This window comes from Mixophyes fleayi, chromosome 4, assembly GCF_038048845.1.
Source record: "Mixophyes fleayi isolate aMixFle1 chromosome 4, aMixFle1.hap1, whole genome shotgun sequence".
Taxonomy (NCBI): domain Eukaryota; kingdom Metazoa; phylum Chordata; class Amphibia; order Anura; family Limnodynastidae; genus Mixophyes; species Mixophyes fleayi.
The window spans coordinates 299,086,984-299,104,901 of record NC_134405.1 but is presented as its reverse complement, the minus strand read 5'-3'; the positions used below and the strand labels follow the sequence as shown (position 1 = coordinate 299,104,901).

Below are 17,918 nucleotides of genomic sequence, written 5' to 3'. Positions count from 1 at the left end.
AGAACCGGACTATACGCTAGTTAATGCAAGAACATTCAATTCATCTTCGAGCGCCAAGGACACTAACTACAGCCTATGATTTCATGTGTGGAACGGTGAAGGGAATGGGTGTATGCACATAGTCAATGTACAGTAAGGGCGTGCCAAGTTCAAGCTTACGAAGCAACGTCCGATTCAAGCTTTGGGCTCCTCAAAGGTAGATTGTTTTCTGTTGTATCACTTTCACCAGAAAGAAGGCATGTGTAAGTGCTGACTGATAGTGATGGTGGTGGTGTATGCAGGCTAGAACATGTGTTTGCAAACAGGAGCAACTGTAAAAATGCAATTTCTGTACAGTAGACATTAATAACATACAGATACATGTATTTTATAAAAAAAAATATTATGTATAATTGATTATTTTCTTATTCTCTGCGTTCTTTTCGGACTTTATATACCACATATGTGTTGAACATATCCTGTGCAGTATATTGTGTCTGTCAAAATAGAGTGCACCTAGACCCATAATTAGCAAGAGACGTTTCTTGAGATCCGCTTTTACTTCAATACGGACTTGTGTATGCATGAATTATGTATGTTTTTTTTTAAAAAAAAAACGCCATTTATATTTGTTTTGCGTGCCTTAATGGATCAGGCCCTGTATATCGATGACTCAGATGATTCATATAGAACTTGTGTAAACTTAATGTATTATTCCAACTGCATGAACTTATGTGACGTCCCAGTGATAACATTAAGCAATTAATGTCAACAACATGAAGTTTGACTTTGATTTATTAATTGCAAATTTGACATGTAGATGAAGTAAATGCTAAATGCAATAACGTATTTAAATTGTAACTTATTTGGCATGATATATGATTTGTGAAAAGTGTAGGAACATTTCGGGGAGACTACATTAGAAAATATTCCACCCTTATGCTGAAATCACAGCCAGAGATTTCAGAAGAAGTCATTAGTATATCTGCAATTTATAAAAACGCTGGACAGGTTCATATGTGTTATCAAAGATGTTGACAGCATTTCAGCCCAAGCAAGATACGTCAGTACCAGAACCTACAGAATATATTGATTAATTTATTAACAAAATAAGTTGTGTTTCCTAAACATATATTTCCCTAAACTCTACACAGTAAATGAAAGTGCATGCAGTACCTGTCTCTTCTCATTTGTTAGACACACAGTTTACAAAGGTGTAACTTATGGATTGTTGTCGCTTTAAAGTGTGAATACTGTTTTGCAAGAGCATGTGTTAACTTCTCATGAATGCACCTTTATATACATGGAAGTATAGCTTTGTGGGCCAAGATGGTGGTGCCCGCAGGGTTGCACAATGTTGAAATGATTCTTTAAATGACCTCATAGATGACAACTTCAACTGCAAGAGAGTGCAGTATATAAACCCAAAGCTTAGTATCAATAGGCATTAGCCATAGTTGCCTTCTCTCCCAGGAATGTCCGGGAAACTCCTGAATTTCTGGGAGTCCTCCTGGACTCCCTGGAAAGCCAGGCAATCTCCCATATCCCGGCCAGTTCGGTAAATTACATGAAAGGTGTGGGACTTAGTGACAGGATTCACACTTGATCATGACCCCGCCCCCTGCCGTTATAGGCCTAAAATTATGATGATAGTTTCAGGGCGGGGCCAATGACAGGATTCTCTGAGCCCTGCACCCACACACACCCCCGGACCTCCAGGAAAAAAATGCCAAAGTTGGCGGCAAGCATGGTATTAGCTCCAGATTCAGAGGTTGTTGTTAGTTGTTTGATTCTAGTGCACATTTATGTTCCATCAAGACACAACCCTAATGAAGATCTGTAGTGACTGGACATTCATTGGAATGAGCAAGTAGTTTGTTTTTGATTACCGAAAAGAATCCTGTATCAAAGCCATTATCTGTCACACAAATATCACAGTCACTACATAAATTCATGAACATTAATGGAAATGTAGATTTTAAGCCTCCATTCCAATGTAAATAAACTGTGTATTTAATTAAAAAATCATGTCCCATTATTTATATCCTGAATGAATAAAAATAAACTCGCAAAAAACATGATTTCATGTCAAGACATGTTTGCTATTCAGACAGTGTTACATTTGCTACAATACCATTAATTCTTGTACTAGGTGATAAAAACAAGAATTTCATATACAAAGACGCTATTCGTCTTTTTATAGATGTACTAGAGGTTTCTGGACAATTTTCTATAAGATTACATCACAAACTGGGTGACCTTGCAGAAAAGGCAATGAGGCCAAATACCAGGGCAAATTTGTTTAAAACTAATCAATATGATCCTTATGAATATAGCCCCATAAGTTTGATGTGCTTGGCCAAAAATTTAGCAATACATTCTGCAATAAATAATGTATTTTATTGAACCATTATTGATACCAATAAAGTAAATTGGATTTACTTATTTGTCTTCCGCTGCATCAGCTAGAGTTTTTGCGGAGTTCTTTTTCATATTATTTAGTTTTAGTAGCAGAATATACTATATATACTCAATTTCAGTTGGCCAAGTCTCTAATTTGCATGTTCTAAATTAAGTACTTTAAAGTAATTATCCTTAATGGTTTTGATCCAACCATGGTGTATTCCATTTTAATTTTACCATTAGATGGCATAACCCCTCCTTCCCCCCCACCCATGTCCCACTTTTGGTGGTACAGACCAGATTCATAGATCCTCAAAAGGGAGCTTGCACTGAAGTGGGAAAAGTGGCAAAATATTGTACATGTTTGGTTGGAGAGTTGGAGTGTTTAGGTAAATCAAGGTGTGGTTGTGTTTGGGACTTATTTGCCCCGATTCTTGGGAGGTATGTGTAAAGGGATAGTTGATTTTTGTGAATAAATACACAGCTTTGATGGCATATGTATGCGAAGAGTAGAACATGTTTATTATGCCTTATGTTAAGAAGCCAGTTGCACAATCTGCACGTTTTTCTTAGACATCAATGATCCTATCAACCCTACAACCATTCTGTTTAAAGACCAGGGGGTATATTTACTAAACTGTGGGTTTAAAAAACTGGAGATGTTGGCAATAACAACCAATCAGATTCTAAAATCTAGCCCCATGTGTATTCACCCTTACACAGTGGAAGATTAAAAGAGGAATTTTCAACAGATGCCCAGTAGCCCAGGGCAGTAAAAGTACCAAACCTTTCCAATTAAAACTTAGTTGTACAAATGAGATTGTGACAAGGGACAAAGTAAGCTTGGGATGAAGGCAGGAACATTTTCGCAAAAAGTGAGGTGAGAAACTCATCTCAGACAGTACCATGCCAGAGTTTAGGTTCTCGCCTTGCATACTGCCCCCCAACATGCCTACCCCCACCTCCCTGTCGCTCCTATGACCAGCCTCTCACTGCAAAATGAGATATGGTATTTGATGGCATGACAGGAAAGGCAGGTGATGGAGCGGAAGTGCTCTTCCATTCCTGCCCCTACTTATCTCACTGCATCCTGTATTGATTAGCCAGTGAACATAGTGACAAGGGGGCCTGCAATGTAAAAAGCAGTGTAACACCCATAGGTGACGGGTTTTGAGTATATTAGAATGAGGATATGTTTTTGCTGATTATTGCCATTATTTGGAGTATGAGCCTTGCTATGTACATTAAGAGGTCCAAAATGAATGTTAGGGATTAGTAAAAATAAAGTACGTGGGGTTGTGGCCAATATGGTTGAACACTAACCAGAACGTATGGCTATTTTACTTCACTACTATCTGTAGAGAAATTCAAAAGACATTTTTTCTGTATCAGGTATTACTTGAAATTTCATCAGGAGATGGGGGAAATATACCACCTTTCGATGACTGCTGTCCCTCTTTGATGTCTGAAGTGCCAAGTGTAGGTACCCACCTTGATGTGGTAGATGGGCATCCACAGTTTTAGCAAAATGTGCACTAAGAACCTCATGTTTTTGTTCTAGAAGTTATATTAGAGTTTATATTACTGCAGAGTTTAACATATAGCTGTCTTTAATTATGAATAAACCAGGTCTTAGTGCTTAAGGTATCCACCTGCATCTGCCTTTTGGATTGTGTATTGTACTTTCAGTCACAGAAGTCTAGCACCTTTTACTATATTTGAAAATTAGGGTGTACAGACCAAATCCCTCACTCCTGAAATTTTTACATATATTTTTATATGTTAAGCCTTTAAATAACACAGAAAACAACACCACAACAGCTTATAAACACATGTTACTTGCAGAAAGATTTAACATTTGCTCTAGATCCATAATATATGACTCATATCATATGTGCTAGTTTTGTAATGTGCCACAGTGACTAACTCATCAATGATGTTTCGAAAGCATATCTTTTGATATCAACAAGAGTGATTTTTTTTGTTAATACTTGTAAAGCCTGTAACTGACTACCCAATCAATAACAAAGCATGATAGTGGTTGCCAGACATACTGGCATGAGTGTATCTGAAATGGCAAGAGTGTTTGAATGTACATTCCAAGTGAACATTGAGTTTGTTCTCATTGCACCCATGGGGATACTTCCGATATAACCAGACGATAACTCAACATCATTTAGGTGCATCACATGTCAGCAGTTCACCCATCTGTGGACTTTTACAACCAGATAATGCTCACTAGGATAGTTCCAGGAATCTGACAATGAGATGGAACCACCTATGGGAAGTAGAGATCTACCAGTGGCTAATTTGAAACAACTATGAGAAACATTGGAGTGGACCTAGGTGAGCATCACTGTGCTGCATGCCTTACTATGTCCCTGCCGTCATGAATTCACATTTTTCTGAAGGCATTTAAGGAGGAACTCACTGGTAGGTATATAGCCTAATAAATGGGCCACTAAATGTTTATTACAGAGGATATTTATTGTGTTAAGAATCATACTTGGATTAAGAATCACAATGAATTGATTTAGTTGTTGGTGAACCATGGTGCATTTAGATAAAAGCTGGTGCTGCTGTGTGGTAAATGTTGCAGATAGAGAGACAAGTGACCTTAAAGGAAGTCTTTTTCTAGGGATAAGCTCAATGCTTTTTTTTCTACCTTTGGGTAACATTTTCCAAACTTCCCTCTTCCCCTAGAATAGTATATTAGTCCAATTATCTAAACTATACATTGCATATAATTTCAGCTGGTGATGGCCTCAGGTGCAGGACCCTTGTTTATGCACTACACTGAGGAATTTCAGGCCTTGCTACAGCAACTTCTTGTGGTCTCTTCCATAGCTGCAGAAAGGGGCGTGGTCACACAAGGATGGTGGCTCCTCCCACTGCACAGACTGGCCTAGGCCCCTAGGCAGATCCAAGCCCCAGTACTTTGTACCTGCGCCCCCGTCCCTCTCAGGGACTCCTGACCCCATTGTGTAGGCACACTCATCACCAAAGACCAAAAAATTCAAGATAAATGAATTGATATTCTAATGTATTAACATTGCTGAGGAGTAAAACAATGATCTGCATTCTTCACAACAAACTTTTGCAAGGTACATTAAACTGTTAAAATACCATAATATTTATTGTATGTTAGTTTCCTATTTCTACGACAAAATATTCATCATCTTCGAGTTAATAATATTCCAGAAAGAGAAACTTTTCTTCCATCAAGTTAGAAATCAAAAGTTCATGATTTTCAGAGCTGCAGTATATGGAGAACATACAATTACTTGTACTTATTCATAATTCTATATTTCTGCATTGTACTTTGTCTAAAGCCTGCAGCATGTACTCCAGTTTCATACTAAAGAGGAAGGAATTCAAGCAGAAGGTATGTATGAAATATAAATAAGTGCTTTTGCTGCTTCCAGATTAGTTACTGAATATCTATTGCTCAACATTTCTCAGTTTGTAATTTAACTTAATTATTTAACAAAAGATTATGAAATATAGCCTCAAGGTTACAGTATGCAGAAACAATGATTGCAACAAAAATATACATTGCAATATCTGTTACAAAGTTAAAGTCAATGATTTGCTTTTTTATATGTATATGCCTGCTGATCACATTAAATAGCTAGTTAACTATTCAGTTGGCTTCTTCAGGCTGATTGTTCTGCAACCCTTAGTCAATTTGCTTTCAGGAAAGTGCATTACATTGCATAGTTGCCTACTCTTCCAAATGTTTGGGAGACTCCAGAAATTCTAGGAATCCTCCTAAAGCACCATCCCGCATCCTGCCAACCTCCTTATTGGGGAAGAGGATTGATGGCGCAATTCCCATCATGTTGGCCACACCCTCCGGAGGGGAGATCTAAAATGTTAGAAAACATACTATGTTGTTGAATGTTAACCTGACACTTCACTTCAGCTTTCTTAATAAGTAAAGTGTCACTTACACCCTCTATTATAACTAGCTGAATCTCTAACACATAATTAAAACGGTGCCTGAAAGGGATTGATGGAAGTCAACAAGCTGAGTTGTTGTGATATCACTGGCTGAGCCTCTCTATACGACTCCACCAATCCACGGAAAGCAAGTCTGCCAAACTGTCATTTATGGTGTGTGTGCTCTGTTTAAGAAGACCCACTCCCTTGCATGTCAACCTGTTGCCAAGGAGTGAAATATATTTTTATGGCCATATTTAGTTACAAAGTCTTTGTTTTACTGAACTGGATAAAACATGACATGTTTTATCCAGTTCAGTAAAACAAAGGCTTTACAAGTGCTGGTCACTATAAAATATATGTCAGGAGAGAGGAAAGCACAGATCAGTTCAGTTTTAAGAAAAGTTCCTATGGTCAAAAGGGCAGGGAAGAAAGTCAACATTTTATTATACATAAATCAACAACATGATCACCTGGTGACATTCACTTTATTCATTTAATTCTTGTCATTTTGGACCGACTAAAACAATCTGAAAATATGAAAGAAATAACCCTTCATTACATTTATTGACCTGTGTAGGATTAAACTTGGATTGTTGTGGCTCCATGAGGAAAGGTTGATTAACCTTAATCAAAAGGTACACAATATAATTATTGTTAATAATTAGAATTGCTCAAAAAATTCAAGATGGTTCAAAATCTGAATCACATTTCACTGCTTTAAAGGACTGTACAATTGTCAATAAACTCAGATTCAAATATGAAGTTTGTGTTCACGTTCGATGGTCATTGTTCACATTAAAATTAGTATTTTTGGATCTTTTTTTTAAAAACTCTATTTAAATAAAGTTTTTTAAATAATAAATTATTTTAGCAATGTTTTCATATGAACAGCGAACTCTGCAGTTCATTACAAATTCGCAGTTTACCAGTTCTAGCACCAAGTTTGCTGCTCATCATTAAAAACAGATAAATTGTATTAATGTTAGCTTGAACACCTTTGAGCCAATTTGTATATGTGTGAACTGGCTCCAAGGTGTTACGTCCTGATCACACATGTGCGGGCAAGCTCAAAACATAACTAAACAGTTGTCATATGGTCTCAAATTTTATTCTGTTATTTTCAATCTTTATTTTAAGAAATGTTTGCAATTTTTTTTTGGAGAAACAATTTGCAGCTAGTTTGAGCATCTCTAATGATAACATAACTGTTGTATTAATGCTAATGCTATTAGTAGTAGTAGAATTTTTTTATATTTTTTTTAATTGCTGAATTAGGTTTAGTGGGGGTGTTTGCTTTATTTCTCAATGGAAAAAAATTACTTAGTTTATAAGACACTTTGCTTCCATGCCCCCCCCCCACCCCCACCAGAATTACAATAAAAGATAACATAAGTAGTACAAGTACATTTTAATTTGATAATTTGTTTTGAAAAGTTTGCAGAGATGCATGTGCATGTACATGAATGGGTAAACAGTGCATCATTTAAAAACATTGTGTGACCCCCTTCGTCCATTTAAAAAATAAGGACATATGCACTTTGCACTTTCATAGATAGTACTCTGGGCTCTTCCTTGCTACATGTGTGAGGAAAGGGACAGAATTACAGTGAGGAGTATGTTAAAACAGAGTGGTAAAGCGTTCAGACTTTAGATTTAGGGGCCTATTTATCAAATGGAGAAAAGCCCTAAATAAAACTATGGTAAAAATGGCAGTTTTCTATCAACAGTGTTGTGTTGAAAGTGGAGCTGAAAGCACATCGGGTCTTCCAGTTCTAGTGCACATGTGTGGATAAACAATGCTGGCTCACGCATGCGCAGAGATAATCTGCAATGACTGATGAAGTGTTAAGAGTACTCTTACCGCTGATAGCCAGTATCGCCAGCTACCAAACTTTTCTTAGGTTGGGCAAAGGAATATTTTCTATTGGTGTGATAAGTAGTAAATCTTTCATATCACCAAATCTTGACAAATAGGCCCCTTAGTCTATTCTTCCCACCTTACTTCTGAGAGATCCAAAGATAAAGTAGGAAAAGATGAAGTGGGCAAAGCTTGATGACATGGTTCGCTACAGAGAGTGGGTGGAACAAGCACATTACCTAGCCCTGCTCATCTCAGCACACACTGAACCGCAGGGGAGAGATGATGCAATTGTATCACCGTACCCCTGCCATAGGTGGTTATTGGAGTGGGGAGGTCTTTTTGGCACCGATCATGTCACAGACTCTCCCATCACTGCCACAGGCGAGTGCCCCCAGGCGATTTACATGCTCTCTTGGAGATCCAGGAGGTCTTCCACTATATCATGACAGGGGGCGCACGCAGGATTTTTACCCCCCCCGGAAAAAAATTCCATTTCGGCAGCACTGTATTGTACAGCAGCCGTGGTGCTGTCAAAGAAGCGTCCGCGGCGGTGCTGTATTGTTCTTCTTGGAGGGGAGGGGTTTCTGGTGAACCAGAAACCCCCCATGCGTGTGCCCTTGCATGAGTTTCCCAGACATACCAGGAGAGTAAGCAACTATGATTTAGTGATTTATGTAAAGTAAATGGAGGACAGGATAAATGATCTATTTTGCCCTAAACCCAACCTTAACGCAAGGCCTGGTATCTATCAATTAGTTTCTATTTAGTTCAACACATAATAGGATATAAGGCAGATATCCAGATGGATATATAATAAATATATCATTAAGATTTCCCCATTCTGCAGCAGCCATTGAAATGAATGCAGTTCTTATTTTATTGACAATAATATTGCTGCAAACATACTGTTGTTCTCTCTGACTCCTCCCCCGTCCTCTTGTCTGAGTGAACATTACTTTATTTGACCATGGAACACTGATCATATTTAAGGGTAATGGCATCTAGTGAAAAATTTCAGAGATTATGTAAGCGTTATCATAACCCCAAATGCATGCTTAGTATGCTGACTGTCTGTCAGACCCAATTCAAAGTTCTGACACTTCAGTTCTGTGTTCATAAGTGCCAAGTATGTAAGTAAAATATCAAAATGTTCTTGATATTTGAGGATATGCAGCATTGCGACAACTGCATTGAATGTTTGTTACCATAGTAACATGATACTCTAAGAATAAGCTGGAGATGCCATTGGATTCTACTGCATTGTCTAAAAAAGGGACATGTTGTGATATACAATGAATATATCTGAAGTTTATCTCTAGGATTGTGAAAACATTGTCTGTTTCTGTATCAGCAGCATACATCAATATAATACATATGTTTTATTGGCAAATGTTCCTGATATATTGCTGATCTCCTTAATGTAAATATGGACAAACAGAATAATATAACTTATTTTGCAGGAGTGAGTATAGGATTTCAACTGAAGGAATTACAGATTTGTATTTCAACAAATATTCTTATGCTATGTATATGCATACTGTTTAAGTACTTCATACAGTATATACGGCCAGTATTATTGTGACCGAATGGGATCTTTCTGCCACCCAGTCTAAGTGGATACCAATTATGCTGACTTGTCATCACTGACCATTCCTACTGACCAAACCAGCCACTTGCCAAATGCAAGGGTCATCTGCACATCACCTGGATCCTCAGGAGTCTATCGCTGCCACCACCAGACTCCTTCATCGGCACCTGGAACTACTTACGCTTCTGGGTGGGGTTGTGACAGTCCTGGCTGGTAACTCTTGCTGGATCTTCCTAACTTCTTACTTTGGATTAGGGTAGCTGGGAGGCTGACAGCACATTATGGTGCTTGGCTCTGGGATGGATTGGGATGATAACTCTTATCTGTAGGCCTCAGGAACACAGAAGGTATAGGCATCTCACAGGAACAGAGCTCTTAAAATGGTTGCCACACACAAACACACTTATAACTATATCTATTTAATATAGTGAAGATACTATACACATGTTCCCAGTCAGCCCCTTCTCTGCCTTGGTTCCGCTATGTTTTGGCTGAGAGTTTTAATATTAAAATCTCCCACTGAAATGGACTTCCAAGAATTCTGTCCCAGGGTCTAGCGCCACCTCCAAGCAGAAACTCGCGAGGCGGCCACTAGTTCCTGGGCTACAGTCGTGCAGCTACCACAGACTGAGTTTTTTAGCTCAGCTGTGGTGCTTTGCTCCTAGGGGACTGTGCACCCACTTTGTGGAATTCCCTCCCTCGCACAGTAAGACTTTCCTCTAGTCTTCAAACCTTCAAGCGTTCTCTGAAAACCCACCTCTTTAGACAAGCTTATGATATTCCTCAACCGCCATCGTAATCTCCTTAGATTACCCTATTACCACCCTCTACACAGCTAACACAAGACAACAACCCTCTGATCAACATTGCCACAAATACAGCCCACTCAATACTTTTACCTTTGCATTCTAGCTGGTCCAGTGTGCAATATAATGTAGCACATGCTCTTGTGTTTCAAACTCTCATTGTGCCATAGATTGTAAGCTTGCGAGCAGGGTTATCTTACCTCTCTGTCTGTATGTATTACTCAGTATTGTCTCATTAATGCTTGTTCCCAATTGTAAAGCGCCACCGAATTTGCTGGCGTTATATAATTAAATGTTGATGATGATGATGATGATGATGATGAGTGGAGGGAAGAGAGACTCTGCAACAATTATATATGCATCCTGCTGTGGAAAACCCTACAAATCAGTCTGCCCTGCAAATGGTAAGCATGCTTACCATGCCAGTTCTAGTACAATTACACAATGTCTGAGCAGTATTTTTTCTTCATATTTTAATCAGTATGCATGGTCTAAAGAGGGGATTCAGGGCACCTGTCATCCCCCCTGTACTTGCTATGTTATGTTCAGTATGATGGATGCTAATCTCAGTGTCTGTTCTTAGACGCTGATTCAATTAAAAGCGATGTACGGCTGAACATCACCGCAAAATCTGGCCGCACACATTTCAGGGTACTACTGTAGCCCACATCTCAGATTTTCTTGCGCACCTCTATGGCGTGCAAGGAATAAAAATGATGATGTTGCATAGCCACAGAATGGCAATGCAACATTCCGGTGGCATTCCGCTTTTAATTGAATCAACCCCTTAATTGGTATGAATTACACATGAAGGGTATTATCTATAGAATGATGTAATATAATGAATAGATGCTGATCCAGCACTAATCCAAAAAATGTGCTGTTCCATGCAAGTACCTTATTAATGTGTCATCATCATCATCATCTATTTATATAGCGCCACTAATTCCGCAGCGCTCTACAGAGAACTCACTCACATCAGTCCCTGCCCCACTGGAGCTTACAATCTAAATTCCCTAACAGAGAGAGAGAGAGAGAGAGAGAGACTAGAGTAAATTTGATAGCAGCCAATTAACCTAGCAGTATGTTTTTGGAGTGGGGGAGGAAACCGGAACACCCGAAGGAAACCCACGCAAACACGGGGAGAACATACAAACTTCACACAGATAAGGCAATGGGTGAGAGCAGGCATTCAAAGAGATAATGTACAAAGCAAGACTTAGGTCGTCATTGCCATAGATGCATGGTCCAGGAGAAGCTAACATGACAAGTATCCTTAAATTTTTGTAGCCCAAGATTAACCTCCGTGATACCCATAGGTTCAGATAAGCATGATTATAAAGAAACAATTCCAGAAAAAGCATCTAAGATGAGCTAAGCTAAATATGACTGCATTCTTGGCTGACTGAAATCAGCCAAGAATATAAGAAGGCTGAGATAATAAGGCCCAGCAAAAAAGGTCAAATACAAGGTCGTTTTTGTCTTTACCAATATCTAAAACAATGAAGTATTATGAGTTGAACTGGAAGTACTAGTGGCAGCTGTAATATTATCAGAATTAATGTATTGTATTAAATGTTATCAAAATTAGTTTAAATACATCTACAGGCGATTTGAAGTTTTTTTTATATCTCTTTATATATATTTGTACACCTAAATTGCCTATGCACCTAAACTGCTTCCAAGATTTTAACTTCTTATTATGACCCTTTTCTGGGGCAATCCCAGTCACAACCTCCATGCCACTAAGGTCCACCTGGAGGTGGTCCAAACCTAGGAGGTTCACATTCTAGCTAGCCAATTCCAAACACTCATGATACTGGGACAGTACCAGATGCAGAATTCTAGAAAAAAAATCAGCCTCTGGGATTTTGCCATTGCTGCGCACACAGTCTACAGGGATGCAGCGAAGCAATAAAAATATTAGACGACATGGTCATACCCCATGTAGCAGAAATATTCGACTGGATAACAATAATAATCAGTTTAATTTACCAGGTGGTGTAGCTCTGTAGCACTGCAGCACCAAGAAGTACTACTTCTGTGTGCAGGTCTCAGCACCGGCCAGCCATGTACCCGCCAACCAAGGCTTACCGTATGCTCCAATAGCAAAATCTGCCCTTGAACAGTACATATAAAAATGCTTCTCCTCCAACCTTATTTCTGCCACCAATGGAGCAAATGTGGAATCACTTGCAGGATGCACAAATTAAGGAATTGATATCCCTCACAATATAATATTCACATAACACAGAGAAAAGAGCCCAGCTGCAGCTCCCATAAGTCACAAATGGGCGAAAGCAATAGCACTGTGCATCTTCAAAGCAATAAAAAGCCTTTATATCACCACACACTTGAAATTAAATAGCTTGGAGAACATTTGTAATTCTCAAATGTCTCAATATTATTACATTTATGTTGTCTTTACCGCAAAATAGAATAAAGGATTTTAATCATTTTGAAAAGCTGCGGCTTTTCTTTACTAGGTCCACCAAAAATGACCTAAAAATTGATCTGATAACATTAACTGTGTCTTCCATAGAGAAAGTGCTGTTAGCTCCTATTTTTTGCTAATGCGCCCAATATTACACAAAGCACAGAGTTTGCACGTCAGGATAGTGATCTCTGCAAGGCTGCATCTTTTTGAATGTTTGGATAAGCAAGACTAAATGGATTGGGAACTGATGACTAAGTAGTGGGACACTCATGTACCCTATTTTACACCAGGTGAAAAACAACATTTTATTTTCCAAGTAGATATAAATGAAATTCATAGGATCGATATGGTGCATTTAGAGTGGCAATCACTGTTTCCCCTACAAAAGGACTTGTTTTTTGCACACGCTTGGAGGTGGTTGAATACAGGTCTTGGCCTTTACTTTTATATGATAAACCTTTTGCACCTTCTAGGCCTACTTTACATGGCAAAATGCTTTTATAGGTACAATGCTACCAATGATACAAAAACATTTTAATGTACATTAACCAAAAGTTTAACAAAGGGGTATATTTACTAAACTGCGGGATTAAAAAAGTGGATATGTTGCCTATAGCAACCAATCAGATTCTAGTTATCATTTTTTTAGTACATTCTACAAAATTGCAGTAACAATCTGATTGGTTGCTATAGGCAACATCTCCAGCTTTTCAAACCCACAGCTTAGTAAATATACCCCCTAGTGTCCCCTTACATTTAAGGCATAAATTAGGCTTTACAATATCTTAAGAGAAAAAGTGAGATGTTGACATCAATAAAGGGACTGATTATAAAGGTAGTAAGCTGGACCTGAAAGTAACGATTTACCTTATCCACCATTTTCAGCTCAACCCACAAAAAAAACAGCTGCATGTAGAATAATCATCATTATCATCATCATCAGCAGCAGCAGCTATGACTATCTTATTTAATACCTTAGTATATTCTATTATCTAGGTCAGTGATGGGCAACAGGCAGCCCTAGAGCTTCACCTGCAGCCTCAAGCTCCTTCCTGGCTTATTGACAGATTTGTATGTTATAGCTTGTAAGACTGGTTCAAAATACCTGCGGATATATTATACAGACAGGTGTCTTACTTTCTTTAAATGTAACTTTATTACTGAGATTAAGGGGTATATTTACTAAACTGGGGGTTTGAAAAAGTGGAGATGTGGCCTATAGCAACCAATCAGATTCTAGCTTTTTATTAAGCACATTCTACAAAATTACAGCTAGAATCTGATTGGTTGCTATAGGCAACATCTACACTTTTTCAAACTCGTTTAGTAAATATACTCCTAGAGTAATGTATGACCCTTTCCAAGGTTAGAGGGGCGCACAATATAGCCCCTACGTGAAATGAACATTTTTTTAAAAGAAACGCACATAATTCTGGCATACGCCACCCAGGCCAGGCCGCCCCTGTATGTTAGAGATGCCCAAAGCTTGAACTGGACGCTGCTGCATGCGCTCGAGCTTGGTACGCCCTTACTGCACATTGAATATCTGCATACACCCATTCCCCTCCCTGTTCCGCCCATGAAACTGTAGGCTGTTGGAAGGGTCATTTACGTTCAAAGATGAATTGTATGTTTTTGCGTTGACTGGGGTATAGTCCCTTGCGCATGCGCAGCACAATTTTAAGTAATATAAGGCACATATCGGTATTTACGTTCTTTAATGAATCAGGCCCTGAATGTCTAAATATAAGCTACAAACCAGCTACAACCCTAAATGAATTGCATATTATCTAGTTATTACAAAAAAAAGGAACACTCTATAGAAAATAAATTTAAGCTAAGAATCAATAAATACAATGTTCAGATAATATTTGCACATAATTGTCAGCATGATATTGAAAGCTGTTGTGTGTGTATGTGCGTGTGTGTGTTTGTGTACACATATACTTAATACTCTGTATTTAACATTTCTATACAGTTAGTTCATGGATGCCTTAGTGCCACCATTATCTTGCCCAGGGCAAACAGTATTCTAGCTTGCCAGCAGTTAAGATGTTAAATGGTAAGGCTCAGGGAACACAATAAAATAGTTTGTGCATGCTACACAATGAGTCTGACTCCTGAATTACACGTGTAGCTCTACAATAGAGTTTGTTTATCCAAATTCAAAGTTGAGATACTCATTGAGTCACTGGGATAATGTAGTTACATACAATTAACCATAATCAACTCTAAAACCATTAAACCACAAAACTAATACATTGAAAATGTATCCTAAATATACATAATTGGGTGAGTAGAGACATTGTTTTCAATAACTTTATTAGGAGTGGCAAAACAATTAAAACTTTTGACTCAGTGAAATACAAACTTCTGCAACATTTATACCACAAGCCCTGCTCTCAAGCCAATGCACTAATAGAGTAACATGGACTTAGATTGAAAGTTAATTTGTCTATGATCTGTAGTGCGACATATATGTCAGCAGGGGATGCTATTGCATGAAGCAAGCAAGTCAAAAGCTGCTTCTTGAATTTCAACTAAGTGATCAAAAGGTACTATATGTTCAAAGTGACTGTATTACAAGACTGTCAATAGGTGCTCTGGGATGAGACTCAATGTCACCAATATGTGACATGGAAACCAAGCTGTACAATCATTAAAAAGCTCAGCAGGCCAAATGGACTTTGACATTTTAGGAAGCTTTTACATACTATATTTAAGAGCTAAAATACTAAGCACTAATACGGAGACATCACCATAGATCATCTGTGGCCAGAATACCTATTCTCTAAGCCTGAAAATGATACTGACACTCTAACGCACTTGGGATCATTACATATAGTTAAGACAAAAATGCATTACACAAACAGCAATAATGTTAATCACAAGTAGTTCACTATAGAATATGCGTAACAAAAACTATTACCAGCATTTTGCAGAAATAATAAAAATAATCACTTACCATGTTGACTTCTGATACCATGTCTATACTAGCAATATCTATGTTCATGCCGACTGCCACAGGAGGACCTATAAGCCAACAGGAAGGTCCACATTGAGATCTCTCTAAGAACTTAACTCTTTCTTGCCTGACAAAACTATTGATTACAGCAAGAAATGTGTTCCAGCAGCTTACCCTATCCCACGGGCACAGTAGAAATGCAAGTTTACATGCAAATAACGGCTTATATTCCTTTAATTAAATAAACACACAGGTATGTATTGTGTAAGCTTCTGCACTACTTCATATAATACAAATTAAACAATGATTAAAATAAATCAACACTTTATATTAATATATATTCAATAACTAGTGTTATTTTTTTGCATGCCACAACTCTATGCTATAAAGGCTTATAATATATAAATATTAATCACTAAATTGGTAGCTGCTTAAAATATGGTCACAATTCAATAACATTAAAACTATTTTAAAGTATAGTCACACATAATAATATTAATATGCTCTAATGCTCAACACACACACACACCAACATATAATGCATATGTTTATGTGCTGAAATGCTGTAGCTTAAAAATAGGAATACAATTTAGGCAAGCCTAGTTAACATGCTACAAGCTAAGAAAATGCAGTTTGATTATGATTAGGTGGAACTAATCAGATGAAATAATAATATAGATTATACTGTACAAAGTGGCATTATTTAAATGAGATAGGAATAATGTGACAATTACAGAGCAGGGGATAAAAAAAATCAATTTAAGTTTGGTTCAGTTCTAGGTAAAAAAAAATCAGCAGTATCACGGGCACACACATTCCATGCATCTAAAATTCAGAATAAGAACTATAGCTAGCCTGCCAGAGCATCTCCATTCAGGCAATTTACCTCCAAAATCTGGCCTCAAACGGATGTCATAGCCTTTCAAGAGTCTATCAACAGTCTCCTTAACCACTGACATATTGCTGGGTTCATTGGCACTAAAAGACAATAAAAACACAAAACAATATAAAGGTGTTATTTTCACATCCCAGCATACAGTAACATTTTGGTCTATTGAAAGTGAAGGATAGGGTCCCCCCCAATCTGCAATCACTTACCTTTGTACACAGACAATTGCAATTAGAATTTGGAATGACCAGATCCAAACGTAATCTGTTTTCTTGATTCCCACCATCCCTTTAGCTTTTGATATGATTTAGGGCTTTCAGTGAAGAGCAGAAGACATCCAACTTATTGTGACCAGTGCAGTAATTCTGGAATGCTACGCATGCGCATAGCTCAGTACAACATCAAAAAGGAGCAGTGTTCGCTTGCCACAGACATAGGAGCAAACAATGGAGGGGACAGGGGGGACAAGTACCCCCTCCCCAACTTTCCGGTAGCCTAGTTACCACCCACCACCCCAGCTCAGTGACCCCCGCAGCTCGGCTCGATTGTCACAGTATTTAAAGCTGAGAATCACTTCTCCTCCGCGTTGTCTGTGCTCAGTGCAGGCAGCAGCAGCTACTTGTCTCTGTACTGCTGCTGATGCTGACACGGAGGCTGATGTGGGAGTGGAGGAGGGGGTGTGGGGAAATGAACAGGAGCTTTGAACACTGCATCCACGGTCCTAGCTATGGAAGATAGGCAGCTGTCTGCAATCCTGCTGCCAGTCCCTCACAGGGGCAGTTTAGCTGGTATATGATGTACACACCAGCAAGGGAGAGGCAGAGTAAGAGCAAACCCAGCACTTAGCAGGGAGAAAGGTTACTTAGATGCACAGTTTTAAAAACTATAAATACTCATTGAAAGCAAACCATACACTGAAAGCACAGCCCACTACATACCGCACAAGCAATGTTGCTGATTTTTATTTTTAATAAAAGGTGCAACTGAAGAACAGATCTCTATATGTCTAACATACAAATCGATCCACTGCAGTTGTCTTGTACAG

General features: G+C 38.3%; 1 protein-coding gene across 2 annotated transcripts in view; it reads right to left on the bottom strand.

Annotated features, from left to right (window-relative positions):
- GABRB2 (gamma-aminobutyric acid type A receptor subunit beta2) overlaps positions 1 to 17,521 on the bottom strand; it is a 290,248-nt gene extending 272,727 nt beyond the window's left edge. For both annotated transcript variants that reach the window (XM_075209876.1, XM_075209877.1), the window contains exons 1-3: positions 17,083 to 17,521; positions 16,871 to 16,962; positions 15,985 to 16,052 (exon numbers count right to left, since the gene is read on the bottom strand). In XM_075209876.1, coding sequence (XP_075065977.1) covers positions 15,985 to 16,052; positions 16,871 to 16,962; positions 17,083 to 17,159 — 237 coding nt within the window. In that variant the 5' untranslated portion in view covers positions 17,160 to 17,521. The remainder of the gene's footprint in view (positions 1 to 15,984; positions 16,053 to 16,870; positions 16,963 to 17,082) is intronic.
- Positions 17,522 to 17,918: the final 397 nt, after the last annotated feature.